This window comes from Choloepus didactylus, chromosome 4, assembly GCF_015220235.1.
Source record: "Choloepus didactylus isolate mChoDid1 chromosome 4, mChoDid1.pri, whole genome shotgun sequence".
In the NCBI taxonomy this organism is placed as follows: domain Eukaryota; kingdom Metazoa; phylum Chordata; class Mammalia; order Pilosa; family Megalonychidae; genus Choloepus; species Choloepus didactylus.
Genome location: NC_051310.1, coordinates 37,561,894 through 37,582,639, shown reverse-complemented (window position 1 = coordinate 37,582,639; position 20,746 = coordinate 37,561,894). Strand labels below are relative to the sequence as shown.

Here is a 20,746-nt window from a genome sequence, read left to right as displayed (position 1 = left end):
TGGAGCCCTTACTTATGTGCTAAACTCATGCTTTTTATATTTTCATTCAATCCTGACAAAAATCCTATGAAGTAAAAATGATTAATATCCCCATTTTACAGATGAAGAAACTGAAGGAAGGAGGTTTGGTGACAGAGCCAAGCTTCGAACTCAGAGCTGATGAAGATTTCCAGCTGATTACCACTAAGCAACACCAATACCCAAGGGTAAAAGATGTTATGTCCTCAATCTTCCCTTCTTTGGGCTAAACATCCTCATTCTTTCACTCCTTCCCCCACTGAAGTGGCCTCAACACCTCACACCATCCTTGTCATGCCCCTAGAACATCTTCTAGGAAAGGAGTTGAGCTTGTTCGAAGTATCTCCAGGTCCCCTTGCAGTCTGCCCTCCCACTCCCACCCCAGCTGCAGGGGTTCCCAGATAAGCTCTGGTCCTCTACCACCCAGCCTGGGAGTCCAAACTTCACATGTGCCCTGGGGGGAAGCAGGGCATGACTCACCTGGGCCTCGATGCCTCTTCTCCATCCAGATGTAACAGTTGTTCTGGGCCACCCCGGTCTGCGAGTCCAGAAAGGGGAGACGCACGCTGCGCTCTGCACACAGCCGCGAGTTGTAACTCCTGCAGTGCTCGATGGCTTCCTTGTAGAACTGGTCCCCGAGCCTGCCAGGAGTCAAGAGAGCAGAGGAATGAGGCCAGGGAACACCAAAACACACTCAGAGGGAAACTGGTGTCATCCACCTACCTCCCCAGGAAGATTTTACAGTTATGAAGACCAAGGCAATGAGCACCCAGAGCCTTGCCAAGGGGTGGAAGGCAAATCCGTGTCAGGTCTCAGCCAGGTTCTATTTCCTATCCCAAAGTCACCAGGTAAAGCTGGACATTCGTTTAACCAAAATGATAGGACCCCAAGAATAAACAGCATGTAAAAGAGGCAAATTCATGTTTGGGACATATAAAGTCCTGCTCCAGATGGGATATAGCTGTGGAAGAACCTTCTACACAGGATCTACTGTGACATCAAGCTCCTCATTAATATCCCCACTTAGTCACATTTGGTTCTCAGTGCAAAGGCATTCTAGAAGGAATTCAGTCCACCAGCTGGATGTGCAGATTCCCATTACAGTAGAAGAGGGACACTCCACATAAACAGAGACTAGAAGGACATAAGAGGAAACAGGGAATGGTGTCTGTTCCTAATTTTAGACTATCAGAGAACAAGAGGAGAAAGTGCATTTCAGGAAATTTTGCTGTTAAATGAAGTCAACCATATTTTGTTAGTAACTTCCACACTAGTGATTATTTTGAAATAATAATGATGATGATGACAAAAACAATTGTCATATATTTAAGGTATTCTCTGTGTAAAGCAGGATGCCAAGCATTTTCTAGACCTTCTCTGTTGAGGGCTTGAAATGTGGCTAGTCCCAGTTGAGAGGGGCTATAAGTGAAAATACACACCAGAAAAACTAAATAACAAAGGAAAAAATACATACAGATTTCCAAGACTCAGTATGAAAAATAGAATATAAAATATCTTGTTAATAATTTTATATAGATTACATGGTGTAATGACAATATTTTGGATATACGGGTTAAATAATATATTATTAAAATTAATTTTGACTCTTTCTTTTTACTTTTTAAGATATATCTACCGGAAATTTTTAAATAACGTGTGACTCATGCTATATTTCTATTGACAGTGCTGTGCTAGATACTGATTCATTTAGTATTCACAGCAAGCCTGTCAAATATCTTTATTTTATAGATGAGGAACCTAAGGTTCAGAAAAATTAAATAACGTGCCCAACACATAGCCAGTAAGGGGTGGAATCAAGCTTTGAGGGCAGGTCTGAGTTCAAAGTCCATGGCCTTAACCACTAGACTGTATCACCAGGATTTTGCTTCCATTGCTGCGCTCACCTCACATCACAGCTGGTTGTGACTCCTACTTAACCTCTTTCAGGACACAGACCAGTCATACTCCTCTTATGTCCCCAACCACCTGGCCTTGGTCAGCACTCAATAAGTGTTATTTTATTTATTCTGTAAAAGTAGAGCAAGTATGGGAGAGGAAGGTAAAGAAGGACATACACCAGTCTTTAAAACCACATATATATATATTTAAAAAAATAACTTTCTCATGGAAAATAAACAAAAGAAGTATTTAAAATGACAGCAGTTGAATTTGGTGCTCAAAATTACTCTATTCCTGAGTTTTAAACACAAATAGACCTTTCTAGGTTGCTGGAGTCATGATCTGATTAAGCAGGGTAAATTAAATGATCCTGAATCTTTGGTATTCTCGGACATATCATGATGCTACTAATTTTAAAATAATGTCTTTTTCAAAAACAGAAAATGTAAAATTGATATAACTGATCAAATGTTAACCGTGAAAATAACTAAGGAGAGCAAATATCTAATGACTAAAAGATAGGCACATGGTAGAGGCTAATGAAGGGCTCAAGGACGTACAAATGTAATAACATAATCTTCTCCAGGTAAACTCAAACTCTGAGCCTCTTAGGGAGGAGGGGAGGGAGAGACTCGACGGAAGAAACCACAGGGACCGCAGGGGCCAAAGGAGACTGTAGTAGCTCATTTTGAAACAATGTTATGAATGTTCCTCTTTGCTGTCATTTGTTTTGTGACAATCTGAAGAAGCCAAAAAACTGGGAGGGAAAGTCTCTACATTAAAAATAATGTATTTCTTAACCAAAATATTTTAGAGGAATAAAGAAAACAAAGTTTTAAATTGTCTCGTCCATCCTCAAAAAAAGTCAATGGGAGAACCTAAGATGGCAGCTAGGAGAGACAAGGCGAAAAAAAACCTCCGTGAAAAATACTAGATAAAAGCCAGAAAGTGACCCAGAACACCAGTTCCAGAGATGCACCAGGTGGACAAGGTCTGCTAAATCCACATGGACAGTGAACTTGGTGAAACTGGGAGTCTGCGTTCTGAAACGAGTAAGCCACTGAATATCCAGCAGCAATGCTGCAGTGTGGGGAAACTGAGGGTTGGCATTTGAAGACAGACTAGTTCTTTTTTTAAAAAAACCCAAAAGCGGCTGCAAATACGGCAGCGTGAACTGCACAGCGAAGCGCGGCAAAAACAGGCTGTGTGAATGCCTCAATATCTGGCGTGGAAGATAGCCTTTCGTGCACCCACCACTAATTGTCTTAGAGTGAAGCAGGCAGAGGTTAGCCAAAAGGGGGAAAAAACCATGCCCCTTGCAGCCATCTTCCTGGCAGGCTGGGAACACTCCTGCCCAGCACCAGGGCCACAGCCCAGAGCCACGCCAAGAAACCCAGTGTAACGGGGGCAGGGGGGAGGTGTTTCCAGCGCACCTGCACATGCCACAGTGTCGGGCATGGACAATAGCCTTTCGTGCACCCACAGCTAATTGTCCCGGAGCTGGGAAGGCAGAGCTGTGTGTAAAGGGGGAAATTAACACACCCCATACAGCCATCCTTTCAGCAGGCTGGGAACTCACCTACACAACCCAGCAGCCCAGAACTTCCCTTGAGGGACAGTGTGCACTTGTGAGGTAGCACAGCCTTCCCTCAGCGGAGGCCCTAGAAGGGCATGGCTTGGAAGAGAGACCCACTCAGAAATCCCAGGGACGATATGCCAATACCAAAGACTTGTGGGTCAGCGGCAGAGACAATCTGTGGTGAGACTGAAATGAAGGTTTAGACTCTTGCAACAGCCTTAAATCTCCAGGAACACCTGAGAGTTTTGATTATTAAAGCTGCCCTCCCTCCCTAACTGCTCAGACACGTGCCCTACATTCAGGGCGGACAGCACCAACAACACACCCAAACTTGGTGCACCAATTGGACCCCACAAGAATCAGACTCCCACACACCACAAAGTTGGGGAGAACTGACTTGAGGGGAATTGGTGACTCACGGATGCCATCTGCTGGTTAGTTAGAGAAAGTGTACGTCACCAAGCTGTAGATCTGACAAATTAGAGATTCACCCTTGAATAATCCTACATATCCTAAAAGAACCCTATCAAGTAAAGCAAATGCCAAGAGGCCAAAAACAACAGAAAATCTTAAAGAATATGGTAAAACCAGATGATATAGATAAGCCAAACCCAAACACCCAAATCAAAAGATCAGAGGAGACACAGTACTGGGAGCAATTAATCAAAGAACTAAAGATAAACAACGAGAGCATGGCACAGGATATAAAGGACATGAAGAAGAGCATGGCACTGGATATAAAGGACATGAAGAAGACCCTAGAAGAGCATAAAGAAGAAATTGCAAGAGTAAATTAAAAAAAAAAAGATGATCTTATGGAAATAAAAGAAACTGTTGGCCAAATTAAAAAGATTCTGGATACTCATAGTACAAGACTAGTAGAAGCTGAAAAATGAATCATCGACCTCAAGGACCACAGAATGGAAAATGAAAGAACAAAAGAAAGAATGGGCAAAAAAATTGAAAAAATTGAAATGGACATCAGGGATATGATAGATAAAATAAAATGTCCAAATGTAAGACTCATTGGTGTCCCAGAAGGAGAAGGGTAAAGGTCTAGAAAGTGTATTCAAAGAAATTGTTGGGGAAAACTTCCCAAACCTTCTACACAATATAAATACACAAAGCATAAATGCCCAGCGAACTCCAAATAGAATAAATCCAAATAAACCCACTCCAAGACATATTCTGATCAGACTGTCAAATACTGAAGAGAAGAAGCAAGTTCTGAAAGCAGCAAGAGAAAAGCAATTCACTACATACAAAGAAAACAACATAAGACTAAGTAGTGACTACTCAGCAGCCACTATGGCGAGAAGGCAGTGGCATGACATATTTAAAACTCTGAGAGAGAAAAATTTCCAACCAAGAATACTTTATCCAGCAAAACTCTCCTTCAAATTTGAGGGAGAGCTTAAATTTTTCACAGACAAACAAATGCTGAGAGATTTTGCTAATAAAAGATCTGCTCTACTCCAGATACTAAACAGAGCCCTACCGACAGAGAAACAAAGAAAGGAGACAGAGGTATGGAGAAAGGTTCAGTACTAAAGAGATTCAATATTGGTTCATTAAAGGACATTAAGAGAGAGAGGGAAAAAATATACCTGACAAACATAAACCAAAGTATAGTATGGCTGATTCAAGAAATGCCTTCACAGTAATAACATTGAATGAAAATGGATTAAACTCCCCAATTAAAAGATATAGATTGGCAGAATGAATCAAAAAATATGAACCATCAGTATGTTGCATACAAGAGACTCATCTTAGACACAGCGACACAAAGAAATTGAAAGTGTAAGGATGGAAAAAATATTTCATGCAAGCTACAGCCAAAAGAAAGCAGGAGTAGACATATTAATCTCAGATAAAATAGACTTTAAATGCCAAGATGTTAGGAGAGACAAAGAAGGCCACTACATACTAATAAAAGGGACAATTCAACAAGAAGAAATAACAATCATAAATGTTTATGCACCCAATCATGGTGCCACAAAATACATGAGACAAACACTGGCAAAACTAAAGGAAGCAATGGATGCTGCCAGGATGGTTGTGGGAGACTTCAACACATCACTGTCTCCTATAGGTAGATCAACCAGACAGAAGACCCAATGAGGAAATTGAAAACCTAAACAATCTGATCAATGAATTTGATTTAACAGACATATATAGAACATCACATCCCAAATCACCAGGATACACATTCTTCTCTAGTGATCACTGAACTTTCTCCAGAATAGACCATATGCTGGGGCATAAAGCAAGCCTCAATAAATTTTAAAAAAAATGAAATTATTCAAAGCACATTCTCTGACCACAATGGAATACAATTAGAAGTCAATAACCATCAGAGACTTAGAAAATTCACCAACACCTGGAGGTTAAACAAACACTCCTAAAATAGAAGGTTTATAATGTAGAATGTGGGGGAACTAGCAATAGAGAGCAATTAATGAAGCGGGAACGATAACCCAGTAAGAACACATAAGCTATTGTGGGTAAATTTAATGTTCTGGGAATGCCCAGGAATGACTATGGTTTGTTAATTTCTGATGGATATGGTAGGAACAAGTTCCCAGAAATGTTGCTATATTAGGTTATTTGCTTGGGGTAGAGTAGGAACATGTTGGAAGTAAAGTAGTTATTTTAGGTTAGGTGTTTTTTATCTTACTCCCTTGTTATGGTTTGTTTGAAATGTTTTTTTATTGTATATCTTTTTTAAAAAAATTTTTATATAGTTAATTTAAAAAAAGAGTTAATTAAGAGTTAATGGCAATCCAATGACTGTTACTAAAATACAAATATAAAAAGGTTTTTCATGTGGGAGAGCAAATGAGTGTCAACCATGTAGAGTATTGAAAAAGGGATGGTGTTTGGGTAAAAATATAATCAAAGCAAACTGGAGTCTATGGGCAACAGTAACATTGTAATATACCTCCATTAAATGTAACAAAGGCAATATGCCAATGCTAAGTGTTTATGAGAGGGGGATATAGGGAAGGAATATGGGATTCTTGGTAGTGGTGTTATTTTCTGTCCTTACTATTATATTGTATTGTATGGCATGTTATTTTTCTTTTTATCATCTTTTTTATTATTGCTAAAACAAACAAACAAACAATTTTTCTTGTAGTAATCAGTGTGTTCAAGTGCTGATTGTGGTGATAAATGTACAACTTTATGATGATACCATAACAACTGACTGTACACTGTGGATAAATGTATGGTATATGAATATAACCCTATAAAATTGTAGGAAAAAATATATATAGGAGTAAAAGTGTTGGAGAAAACATGGTGAGAGGGACGTACCTATCTACTGTTGATGAGCAGGTAGAATGATGTAGCCTTTCTGAAGGTCAGTGGTTCCACAAAAAGTTAAGTATGTGGGGACCATAGGTCCTGCAACCCCATTATGGGATATGTCATTTGAAGATCTGAGAGCAGAGACATGAATGGACATTTGCTAACTGGTGTTCATGGAGGCAGTAATCATGATTTGCAATGGGTGGAGGTGGCCTAAGGGTACATAGACTGAGGAACAGAATGGTGAACTGTGGTGTACGCATACAATGGAATATTGAGCAACTACGAGAAGGAGTGAAGCTGTGAGACTCACAACGAGGTGAATGGATCCTGTACACAGTATTTGAGTGAACTACGCCAGAAATAAAGGCCTCATCAATATGGACTAACTACAATGTGTAAACTCAGAATTGAATCTTAGAACATAGCCTAATGTGGACATGATTATTATAATAGTCCCCAGATTGTAAGATCTTACAGCAGTCAACTCTACTCCTGAATTGTAATGCCTATCTCTAAACTTTGAGATGCTGATCCCTTAGTGTATAACCTGATTGGTCTCTGGAAGAATGCATATCTCTGAGACACCTGAAACTCAGAACTAGAGCTCAGCAGACATGAAATGTCAGTATTAGCACATACCGCAACTGTTAAAAAAAAAAGCTGAAAAAGAGCCCAGACTTCAATTAGTGATATGAATGAAGCAAATCTGGTTAAGACTAGGGAAAACCAGGCCAAAGGGTAAAGGTCAAAACTGACTGTGTTTTAAAACTTCAACTTCCATGTGAGACCAAGGGAAGAGATGTCTATTTGGTGCAGGATCTATATTTTCTAAACAGTATAACTCTACAGTCAGTTTGTTCAAACACCACAATTACATGGAAATTTGAACAGGAAGTGAGATATGGTAGGTTAGTATAGGTTAGAGTGAAATAGTGACACAACCCAAAGTAATTTGGGCAGAGAATAAAAAATATATTTACAGCCGCCCACCCCCACCCCACCCCAAGGAGCTGGGGGAAGGTGCAGAAGTGTTGGACTTCCTCACCTGGACTGGTGTTGATGTTGTCACAAACACTGGGACCAGCGGTTTGATGTGCTGAGCCCTCTATCATGGGACTTGTACTTATGAAGCTCTTTACTACAAAGGAGAGGCTAAACTTGCATATAATTGTGCCTAAGAGTCTCCCCGAGTACTTCTTTGTTGCTCAGATGTGGCCCTCTCTGTCTCTAACTGAGCCACCTTGGCAGATGAACTCACTGCCCTCCCCTCTACGTGGGACCCGACTCCCAGGGGTGTAAATCTCCCTGGTAACGCAGGATATGATTCCCGGGGATGAATCTGGACCCAGCATTATGGGATTGAGAATATCTTCTCAACCAAAAGGGGGATGCAAAATGAGACGAAATAATTTCAGTGGCTGAGAGATTTCAAATGGAGTCGAGAGGTCACTCTGGTGGACATTCTTATGCACTATATAGATAACACCTCTTAGGTTTTAATGTATTGGAATAGCTAGAAGTAAATACCTGAAACTACCAAACTCCAACCAGTAATCTAGACTCCTGAAGACGACTGTATAATAATGTAGATTACAAGGGGTGGCAGTGTGATTGTGAAAAGCTTGTGGATCACACTCCCTTTATCTAGTGTATGGATGGATGAGTAGAAAAATGGGGACAAAAATTAAATGACAAATAGGATGGGATGGGGGGGATGGTTTGGGTGTGTTTTTTTTTACTTTTATTTTTTATTCTTATTCTTATTCTTTCTGATGTAAGGAAAATATTCAGAAACAGATTTGGTGATGAATGCATAACTATATGATCACACTGTGAACAGTTGAGTGTATACCATGGATGATTGTATGGTATGTGAATATATTTCAATAAAACTGAATTTAAAAAAAAAAAAGTTAACGGCAATCAATGCAATATATGATACTGGAGTGGATCTAAGAATGGAGGAGAAAAGCTAAAAGGGGGCATAAGGAAAAATTGGAACATAGAATTTAAGCTTTATATCCATATTAATTTTCTTGAATTAACTGCAGTTAAGTTAATGACATAAGTTATTATCCTTGTTCATAGGAAATGTACATGGAAGTATTATGAGTTCAAGGAGTATGATATATGCAACCTGCTCTCAAATGTTCAGAAGATGATAAATGGGTAGATAGATAATTGATAGAAAGATAATAGATATAGTTGAAAGAAAGGGGGGGAGGGAGCGAGGGAGAGAGGAAGGAAAGAAGGAAGGAAGGAAGGATGGAAGGAAGGAAGGAAGGAAGGAAGGAAGGAAGGAAGGAAGGAAGGAAGGGAGGAAGGAAGGAGAAAGAAAGGTACTGCAAAGATAGCAAAATGTAAAACTGGTAGATACAGATATCTGGGGGTGGGGGGTGTTGGAGTTCTATATTTGTATTGTATTGTATACAATATTGTATTGTATTTGCAACTGTCCTATTTGTTTGAAATTATTTCAAAATAAAAATTAAAAAAAAAAAGTCAATGGGTCAAATTCTACCAATGAGTTTAAAGCCGATTTCTTATTCTGGGAGGATCCCACCATGCAAGCTTCTGAGGCATCATTTGGAAATTACCTCTTGCCATGCCTCTCAAAGGAAACCCCTTTGCCCCTTTTCCACCTCTGGGCACTCTACCAGAAGGAAAGCGCAATGTGGTCACAAGGTGTCTTACCACTTCCAAAACCAAACTGTAATCAAATTATAATAGTCACACAGCTGGAAATGAATGAGGAGGGGGGTGGACAGAAGGCCATTAAAATGCTGTAAAACAGAACAGCACGTAACTGATATAATCCAAGTTGCTAACAAGGATCATGAGATTGATAAAAAAAACAAATAAATAAAGAACCATTTCCGACAAAGCATCCACATCTGTGTCACACCAGCTTAAAATGCATCCTCCTCCTAGGGCCATACAGCTCGGTGTGACCAAGAACTTTCACAGGCAGCTCAGCCCAGGCAAGAGGATACAGCCCATCCAGGTATCGTGTCCACTCCAGCTCCTGTCCACAAAACAGCAACCAGCCTCCCCACACTGATAAGCGCTGACCAGACACACAACAGAGAGGTGTATGATGTGAGAAGCAGTCATCTGGCTTCCCACGATCTATAGACAGACTGCCAAAATAGATGTGAATGAACTCTTCCAACCTCAGGCATTCTGTTGAAAGAGAACCCATTATTGGAAAAAAAAAAAGGAAAAGTGTACAGTTAAAACTCATCTCCTGGAGAGAACAGGGTTTCCATTTTCAAAACAAGCTTCTGGAATCATATACAGGAAAAAAAATTCACAGTAAGATCACAAATTGGACTTTTCCTGATATGGTAGTAACTTGCTTCCAACAGCTGCAATCTGGAAGAGAGGAACAAGAAAGTGAACTTGTGAGGTTGGCCAATGTCTATGCCCCACACTGAATGGAGGGAGAAAGTCAAAGCGGCATGCCTGGCAAAAATCAATGTTGTCTTAAATACTTTCCACTTTCATAACATGCAATGTTAATAGTAACAGGCATGCTGGGAGGGAAATGTGTATTTTTAACTGTAATCTTTATGTGACTGATATCTCTCTTAAGTAAACAGAAAAGATTTCCTGCAGACTGGAACAACTGTATTAGATTGAAGTTGACAGCAAAAACGTGACATCCGACACCCTCTTCTACCATCATGTCCAAGGAAGTCACTTTTCAAACAGACGGGCATTGTCAGAGTTTGGGAAACAAAGTTTAAAGCATTTTTCAAGATATGGGAGGAGAAGAGAGACTTCAACCTCCTTGATAAATCCAAGCAGTACTTCTCCAAAAGTTAATTAGCCAAAATCTTAACAGAGCATGCTGAGCTCTCTAGAAGAAAATCGATGACCAGGTCTCCCTAACCCATGGAAAGCAAATTAAACAGGAGAACAGGAGAGAGGAAAAATGTCGTTTTCCAATATGGTACTTCTACAAAAAAAAAAAAAAAAAAAAAAAAAAACAATCCCGCAGTGATAGGATCCCACAGTGACATTTGCATATTTGCATTAAAGTTGCAAGAGGCAGAAGGAACAGGGAAAGGCTGACAGCAAATGACTCATTTTGTGGAGTGGTGACCAATGTGCCCTGGGCTGGGTCAAGCACGGCCCAGCGTCAGCCATCCCCTGTCTGCGCCAAACCAAGGTACAGGATCACTAGGGGATGACAGATGTCTTGGACAGAGTAGAATGATGTTCTCATTAACAACTGACTTCAGGCTACTCAAGGCTGCAATCAGAAACCATAAAGGCAAGGGGAACAAATGGCTAAGCTCTCCATGGCAGCCAAGCAGGAGACCCACAGCCTGCTGGCCCGAGCAGCACAGGCTGCTTGTTCTGGTGGGCTTGGGTGGGAGGCAGGAAGGGGAATGTTCCTCTGTGATTCCACCTGGGGTGAGAGCTGGGAATTCCTACAAGAAATTTCTAGTGAGCCTTCTTGGGCACAGGGGTTAACAGATGGATTCCAGAGGGTTAAAGAAGATACAGGGTGGAAAAGAGGAGACTTCTCTAAAATTACGTGATTCTCAAAGCCCATCGCACCCCCTCCAAGACCCTCAGCTCTTCTTCTTCCTCCTCATGCTGCCAAACTCCCTCTCTTGAGACCTCACCCACCCTCTTAGATTCCTCAAGCACCATCCTGAGTTAACTCCCAGATCCAAATCTCCAACCCAGAGACCCGGGTACCTCCCTCTTCACTGTCCCTCTGGTTCTGTGTTCTGACCCAGGGACAGGTGTCCTGCCATACTTCAAACATGTGTCCATAAGCCAAGTCCTCAACCCACGCCGGAAGCCTGCTTCCAACCCAGTCTCCATCCTCCTAGGGTTTGGGGGCAGGAGGAGACGGAAAGGAACACTGTTCTCACCTCTCTCTGCCTGTTGTCCCTGACTCTCCCCTTTCCTTCATCCCAACTGTCCCTGAGTTCTTTCACATCTCAAGAAGTTGTCCTTTTCTCTCCATTCCTACTGCTGCAATGCAAGTCCCCTTTTGCTGTAAGGGCAGAACCTCAGCCCATCCCTTCTATTTGTGCATATAAACGGAGATAAGCAGAGATAAAGAGAAGCCCTGACCTGTGGCAGGATTTCCGTCCCCTTCTTCCCACCAGGCACCTGGTTTCCCTGCTATCTCACTCCCCAGCCACCCACAAACACATTAAAGCTTATCTACGCCAATTTGCTAACTTCCCACTATTAGCGTTTAAACAAGTTTAACTCTACCTTTGGCATGGGAAGCTCTGTCTCCGGTATATGTCGTGTTTTATAATAACAAGCAAGCTGGGTAGGTGCAATATTTGGCAAGGTGGGGGAACCTTCTTGTTTCCCTTCAACTTGTACTATTCCTAAAGCTGCCTTGAAAGAAAACCAGGGACTGGGTGAGAGAAATTCCAATCCCCTTTATCACTTACTCTTTCAACAACGATAACAACACTATTACTAATGTCAATTTCAACCCAATTTGATGTCTAAGATTTGTCTTCCCTACTAGACAAGAAACTTCACAAGGGCAGGGACTCCAGCTGCAGGACCACTGCATAGAGCCACTCAGGCTTGTGCACCAAACAACTCGAGGGGGCTCCATTCATATAAACTGCATTGTGATGATATTCCCTGGAGTAGTGTAACCCAGCAGCCCTGCACACCTGTCCTTTCCACTGATTTATCTCGAGCACACAGTAGGTGCCCAATAAGTCTTTGCTGAATTGCATTCAACAACTCATAAAACTCACCTATGGTGGGGGTTTAGATTAGAGCAGTAAAGCCTTTGCTGTGTGCACATGCACTGTCTTCAAAGTTTGTTGCACATATAGGTTGGTGCTTGAGACTACAAGCTTGTCTACTCATAAGTTTAGGAAAAAATTGAATGTCTGCCATTACTCTCATGTCGCCCTCATCACCCAGCTCCTGGCTGTTGTAGCAGACATCTGCCTGCCGTCACGGTCACTCTCCTCGTACTCATCCCAGCAAAAAGAAATCTCCCTGGAACCCAGTGTTTGGCCTTTTGCTCCTCAATGTACAGCCCAAGATGGTTACCTGTGATGCCTGAACTCTTCTGTCAGGCCGTCAAGGCCTTCTGTGAGCTGAGGTGGGGGGCAGAGTGGAGAGAGCAGACACTTAGACTCAGGCAATCCTGAGTCCAGGTCCATTAATTACTAGGGCAAGTTACTCAGCCCCTCTGAGCCTGCAGCCTACTATCTGCAACATGGGTGAATTAAGCCTTATTTCCATGTCTGTGAGAGAACTGAGACAGCACCTCCAGCACACAGAGGTTAACACCTCTAATCAATAGTCGTTCCATTCTCCTTCCCCAAAGACCACCACTGTGGCCCTCTGCCTGAGCTGGCTGATCCCCTCCATGGGGATGAGTGAGAAATGTGAGACTCACTGACCTCAGGACAGCTCCGTAATCTTCCAAGACAGGGCAGGAGCAAGAGGGCCTCATGAGGCTCTCCAACCTCCATGATTCAGTGGTGGAACTGGAAAGCCCAGTTAGCTGTCTATGTTTATCCCAGCTCGTTTCGCTCCTGTGGAAAAACTTCTTTCAGGCAGCCGGCGGAGATAAACCTGGCAGCACTAACATGTGGCAGACTAGTCCCACAGAAGTCCTCACTGCCAACAAAACATCCAAGAGACTAGTCTAGGCAAATGTGCAGAGAAGACCCCGACACCCTTAGAGCGGTCACTGTGGCTCTGACCTTCATATCATCACAGGAAGGGCACACTGGGGACAGGGATATTAGCTTGCAAAGGCCTAATCAGACAAAGAACTTGAACCCTAAAACTCCCAGGACTAAAATGCTGCTCCATCTGATGTTCAGGCTCACTCGACCCAATAAATCCCTTTTCCAATACCTCCTCTGGTGAAGACTTTTCAGGGCCTTATTATGCAAAGCTGCCTAAGCAAGACGGAATTTATATTGAACCTGGCCATGATTTCTGAGCTGCCACCAGGTGCTCTGATGACAAACGCAACTCGGGGTTGAAGTCAAGGGGCCTCCAAGGACAGGAAGCTGGAGGCAGAAAAAAAGCAGTGTGATTCCTTCAAGTGAAAAACGGGGGGATGGGGGGGAGCTCTGGGGAGGAAGGAGATTACAGCTTCTCTTGTATCCAAGGTTTGCCTCTCAGATAGGATCCAGACGTGGCAAAATAAATCTCTCCTCTGGAGGCTAAAGAATGTGTAGAATGCAACCAACTTTCAAAAGGGAAAAAAAAGACCACTTTATCTAGGGTGAATCATACCTCCAAAGAAAACATATACCCATCATAGAAACTTCATTGACTGAGAAAGTATTTTTAATTTCCCTGCTTCAAGAGACAATCCTTTCTGAAACCCCTGCTATGAGCAGGGCACCAGAATGTCGTCCCCTGGATGTGATCACCATAGAAGTAGACCATTGATTAGTGACAATTCTTAGACAAACAGATCCTTAGATGCTGGACTATAAGGGCCTCGGTGATGCCCTCGACTAGCGAAGAGAATATTGGTCTGGCATTTAAATTGCAGCCACAAGAATATGTTCTTCTGTAGTCCTCTATAGAGCAGCCTAAGTAATCTTTTTCAAATGAAAATCAGACTATGACATTTCCTCCTTAAACCCCTCCTATGGCTTCCAGCTGCACTCAGAATAAAATCGAAACTCTTTCTCACCCCTGTAGGCTTTTGGATTGTCTGGCCGTGCCCACTTTTGCTACTTCATCTTGTCTCCTGTTCCCCTTGCTCACTGCACTCCATCCTCACTGCACGTCTTTATGCCCCTTTAATACACCAAGAACAGCTGACCTCAGGCCCTTTGCATGTGCTGTTCCCTCTCCTGGGACATATTTCTCCCAGATCTTCTCATGGCTGGCTTCTCCTCCGAGGGGACTCCTTTGACCCACCCGAGCTAGAGCAGCCACTCACACCCCACTCCTGCCCTGTCCCTCTCGCTCCCATTCTTTTATTTTCATAACACAAATCACTAAAATTTCCTCTATTTTCTCTTTGCCTGCTGATTGGCACTATACAACTAAATTATAACCTCTGTGAGAGGAGGGTCCTTATCTGTCATCCAGTACTACATCCCCGACACCCAACACAGGATTGGGCATGTGGGAAATGCCCAACAGATATCACTGAATCAACAAATGAATAGATCTAAGCCTACCTGCATAGACAGTTTGGAACGTGGGGGAGCCTGGCCTCTGGGAGGGCAGGAAGGTCAGTGAAGCTGGGAGACCCCAGAGCAGAAATGGAAGTCACAGCACATCCTCCACATCTGCTCCTCCCTGCCCAGCACACTCACGACAGTCGGGTAGAGGCATATGCAACAACGCAGTCTTGACTCTTGCTCATGGCACTGCAATGTCACCCACATATCCCATAATCTGGAGATGGGGGCAGGTGGATAAACCATGTCCCTCATGACATCAGCCACCGCTTTCTAGACCCAAAAAAGGGCACTCCAGGCCAGATATTAGCCGTGCAAATGAGCAATGCCACAAAATGGTTCCCAACGCCCCACTCCACTTCCCTGAAAGGGCCTGTCGCCGAATGAACTGCCTCTGCACATTCTTGCTCCGAGAGCTGATCCATGTCCTCTTCCAGAGCAATCTCATGGCAGTGCCAGGAGCAGGAGCAGGACGGGGGTGGGGAAGCACTGCTTGACGGGAAATCGATGGGCATTTGAAGGTCATCCGGAGGGCACTGTCTCCCCAGCAGGCACCTGCTGGGATGGGATCTGTGGTCCTGACCTAGCTGGGAGCCTCTGCCCTCCTGTCAGAGTTGGTTAAAATCAGCCGCAGAAGCAAATGCCCTGCAGACCGAAGGCTCTCCAGGCTGTCCTCCTAAAGGACATCAGTCAGACAAAGAAGCGCCGAGTCTCATTAAACCTGCCACGAGGTTGAGAGTCACCCCAATTTCTCCTAGCAGCCCCCTAACAGAACTGCCTCGGGCCTGCTGTTTTTTGAGACACATGCTTCTAAGTGCTTTAACAAGGACTGAACAAAGTCAGACTGACCACAAGGCTGGTCATGTTCCCAAATTTAAGTTCTCCGGTGGAAAATGTGGAAATATCCTGGGAAACTAAGAGGACTAAAACCAAGAACTTGAATGCACCCTAGAAATACCTAAATCTTCCCTCATCATCTCGACATCCCAGGATGATGACAAGGGATACTGAAACCTCCACACAGCTTAAGAGTAGACCTTCTTCCATCACAAAAGCTCTAAGGGGGCTTGATTGAGTTTAGAATTTGATTTTCCTTTCCTCGTATACCTATTTTCCCAAGATCCCACCCTCCTTTCTTCCCACACCTTCCCTCTCCACCATCTCCTTCCCAGTCTTTCCACCTCATCAGGTGTCACTTCATATACAGGTGAGGAACAAAGCTTTTAGCCCAAGTCTCCAATCCATAAGTCTAGAAGTTGAAGATACGGTTTCCTGGTATAAAAATGAAAAAGAGACACCCTCAACATACTGATAGAAGGATGGTAGGATAATAATAGTAATAATAATAATGGCATGGCTAACATTTATTGAACATTCATTAGGTGCCAGGCACTGTTCTAAGCACTATGCATGTATTATCATTCATTGAATCCTCACAACAGCCCCATATGGTTATTTCCCCCCATTTTACAGATTAGGAAACTGAGGAATGCCAGAGAGTTTAAAGTGATTTGCTAGAGTCATAAGTGGCACTGCCACTGCACTACCAGCTTCTCACAGGGGCACCCCTGCCCCTTCACAGTGAATTATGTCTCCAGAGCTAGATAACCTTGAACACTCCTTTTCTGGGAAGCACTAAGTTTCTCTAATAGTATCACCAATTTGCTGCATAATCTTAGCTATTTCTCTTCTTTGTGCCTCAGTTTCCCAAACTGCAGAGGAGTCCAAAGGTTAAGTTTCCTGTTAACAGAGCCCTTCTCAATAACTCAAGTAGTAGTTCGGTTATGGTGCTGCCATTAGAGAAATACAAAATGTTACGATCTGGTTTAGAAACCAAATCCATCCCAAATGTGAGCAAGGGGTGATGGACTCTGACAGGCTCTGTGGTTCTGAACATCTACTGAAAGAAGAAAAAAAAAATGACAGATAATCGTAAGCTTAAAGAGTCAGATTTAAGAATCCCAGATCATTAGAAACCATCTAGTGGAGGCCCTGGTTTTATTACAAAGAATACCAGTAACTAGGGAGGCAAAGTGATTTCCTCCAGGCACAGAGACACAGTGCTGGGATTAGAACCTCAAGGTCCAGGCTCCTAGTTCAGGGACGTCTCCACTGTTTACAGCAGGAGTCTGCAAACTACAGCCCCTGGGCCAATTGTGGCCCACCACTCATTTTTTTTTTTAATGTATCATTTTTTATTAGTGCACTCTTTTTTTTTAACTTTCCAAGTGCAATTTAAGAAGTAGAGAGCAAATTTCAAAAAATATTATAGGTTCCAGTTAAACATTTCAATTATTTCCTTATTATGAAACATAACTTATATACACAAAGGTAATATCCTTCAAAGCATGATTCAGCAAGTAGATACATAGGAAATTTCCAAATTCGTTATGAGTTATAGTACCACAGTTTCAGTTATTTCCTTATCGTGAAATATAACATATATACAAAAAGGTAAAGCTTTCAAAATACAATTTAACAAGTAGCTATACAACAAATTTCAAAGGATGCTATGCATTACATTTTCACCATTTCAATTCTTTCCTTCTAGCTATTCTAATACCCTAGCAAGTAAGAAAAAGAAAATTATATAGCGATTCAGTATTCATAATCCTTTGTTAAATTCCATCTTGTCTGTTGCTACCCCTTCCTCTAGTTTAATCACTTTTCGGATCTTCAGCGACCACCACCAATTTTTGTGAATAAAGTTTTATCAGTAGATAGACACACCCATCCATTTATGTGTTGTCTGTGGGCTGCTCTTAAGCTACAAAGGCAGATTGAATAGTTCCAAATAGTTTGCTCATGACCTAAAAAGCCTAAAATATTTACTATCTGGCCCTTTAGAGAAAAAGTTTACCGACTCCTGGTTTATAGCATACGCCTTGAATAATGGAAAGACTCCACATTCAGAATGAAAGAAAACAGAATAGGAGGCCTTAAGAGTCACACAGTTTAAGCAGATAGTTTTACAATTATCCCAGCTTGGTACAACATAATAAAAAGCCATAAATACAGTTAATAATAAGGAAAACAAGCACTTGCTCACACTACCTATTTAATAATTATTGTTAACTAGAGCAAGCAAGACTCATCATTGAAAATTAATCTTTTCCTAGCCTCCCTTAAAAGGCCTTTTTCATTTAGGAAACGCTCTTGGCCAATGGGCGAAGAGATGCTTCGTGCAGTTGCACAGACCTAATTTCCTCCTGTTGAGTTCAAGTCTCTTGCTGAGGCAGCTGAGAGAGTGAGAGCCTCTCCCGGGGGTGTGCTCCGTGAGAGCCGGTGCTCTCTGTCAAGGAAGAAATGGTACCAAAACCCTCATTTCCCTCACTCCCAATAAAATCCTCAGGAGCAACCAGGCACGGGAGAGGCTCTCTTTTAGATTTCTTCTTCCGACTGTGCCTCCCTGACTAGCTTACCCATCTCGCCCCTCTCCAGAAAGGGATTGGGACAAGCCTAAGGCGCACAGAAGCTTTGCAGCCCTCAGCCAATTTGATGAGGGACTTCTGTCATCCACATGGACTTGGCGGGGGGAGATCAAGAGTCCTTGGTTCCAGGTCAAAGTTGGAACTTACTCATTTTGGGTCTTCGGCATGACTCTCAACCCCTCCAGATCCCGGGATCCCATCTGTCAAATGGGGAGAATTGTCCTCCTGTGTTCCCAAGGTGAGACTCAAATGACTCAATGTGTGCAGAGCCGAATTAAGGGGCCGGCTGGCTGGGCAGCGCCTGCGGTCCAATCCCTAAGTCATACTGCATCATTCCCAGGAATGTAGCAAGTCGGAGAAGCTTATGTTTACCAGCATTATCTCAGGCAGAGATCAACAGGACCTGGCTTGTGTGGAATGGTCACGTCGAGGCCTCGGCCACAATCATTAATAACTCCCCTGTTCCCTCTCCAAAGTGCCCTTACTCAGCCAGTAAATGATAGGGTCACCCTATTGATAAACTTCTTGGGGTCACAATGCAGGGAGACACTCCCCTCCCCCTGGGACATGGTCAGTGCTGGCACTAAATGGGCCCATAAGGAAGGCAGTTGGGTTAGCTGGTGTGCCAGTCTGGGACCAGGACAGAATTGCTGGGGACAAGAGGGGAGAGGCCGCCAGCGGCCCTGCTTCTCCATTTACCCCTTGCACAGCCCTCTGCCTCTTCTTATATGCATTAATCAAATATTCAGAGAGTATCAGCCAAAGGGTGAGCTCCCACAGAGAAGAGAAGGCTTTGGAAAGTAGCATAAGTGGAGAAGGATGTGCCAGTGGGTGCCTACCACCTGCTGCCTGTGCTAAGCACCTGATCTGCACTCCCTCCTTCCCCAGGACCAGGAACAGTCAGGGACCTTCGTGGTGTCTGAGGCTGGCTCAGGGCATGCTGGGGCAGTGTTCATTTCCGGGGCAGTGGACCCAAGCGAAGCTCAAGGCCTCCTTTTGTTCTTAGGAAGCTTCTCCCCACAGAGCTGCACCTCTTCCGCCAACCCTGCTGAACAGGGATGCAAGGGGATGGTGCTGTGTTCTGGGACCTCTCATTGAGAGCTGAAAGGAGAGCAATAAAAAAAAAGCCCAGAAGTGCCAACTTGAACTAGAGGTGGTGGTCCCTGGAGGGGGAGGGATGGGCAGGGCAGCTGATTAGAGGAAGAAGCAACAAAGAGAAAAGAGTGGGGGAGGGGCGGGACAAGCGTCAATATCTCTGGAACAAGTGTGGCCTCCAGCTCATGCCCCATGGCCAGCAATATCTCTTCAGGGGACAGGTTATCTGGGGAATTTATGCTCTCTAATAATTACCTTGCAGAGGGTCCCACTTATCTCACCAGAGGAATCTGCCAGTTGCCAGACACACAGTGTTCTGGTTAATTCCATCCACACTGCCATCCACCCCCACCCTGTCCCCCAAGCCTCCCCAGCTCCTTTCCTCTGACTTCTGAGCCTTCCTTGCCTCTCTGGCCTGGCAGGAAGATGAGGGTGGAAGGGCTTCAAAAACTTCCAGTGAATTTAAGGACTCAGTAGCTAAGAGCTTTCCACTTAGTCCTCACATCCACCCTAGAGGAAAATGCCATTATCAGCTTGATGCTCATTCCCCAAGCCACCTCTCTGTCCCAGAAACACCCCTAAGCCCCTCCTCATGCAGGGCCTGGGCACCTGGCAGGCTCTTCTCATCCCTACAGGGCAGGCAGCTTCTCTCCTAGGGCTCAGCTTACTCGCCACCTCCTCAGAGACACCTTCCAGGAACTCCTTATCAATAGCAGTGGTTCTCCATCCGTCACTCTGGTTTACGGTTTTTCTAGCACTTTGCAACCATCTAAAATTATTTTATTTTATGTTTACTTGTCTGTCTGTCTGTCTTTCTCCACTACAAAGGTAAACTCTCCCTGGAAGAAGGACGGATCTAGTTTGTTCACCACTATATTCCCAAAATCTAAAACTGGGTACCTGGCATATAGTAGTCACTCCATAAATAGCAGTTGGATAAATGAATTCTTTGGGATCCCCACTGCACATATACTGCACCTTACACAGTACATGTGGGCTGCTCAGTTGGATACTTGCTTTCACGTAAATCCCTCTATCCTTTCTATCTCCATTAAATGAGCCCTTAACAGTGCACCATGTACCTTGCTGAGTACTTTACTTGTTCCTTTATCCCCAGTATAAGGCAGATAATACATTCTTTCTCGCTCTCATTTTACAGAGGAGGAAACTGAGGCTTAGAGAGGTGACATAGCTTGCCCACAACCACACCCAAGTGAGTTAAGATTCAAACTCTGTTC

General features: G+C 43.4%; 1 protein-coding gene across 2 annotated transcripts in view; it reads right to left on the bottom strand.

Moving 5' to 3' along the window:
• Positions 1–20,746, bottom strand: part of DPF3 (double PHD fingers 3) — a 286,531-nt gene that overhangs the window by 169,666 nt on the left and 96,119 nt on the right. For both annotated transcript variants that reach the window (XR_005216293.1, XM_037832373.1), the window contains exon 2: positions 499–659. Coding sequence is in view for 1 of the 2 variants with exons in the window: in XM_037832373.1 (XP_037688301.1) it covers positions 499–659 (161 nt within the window). In the remaining variant the exon portion in view is untranslated. The remainder of the gene's footprint in view (positions 1–498; positions 660–20,746) is intronic.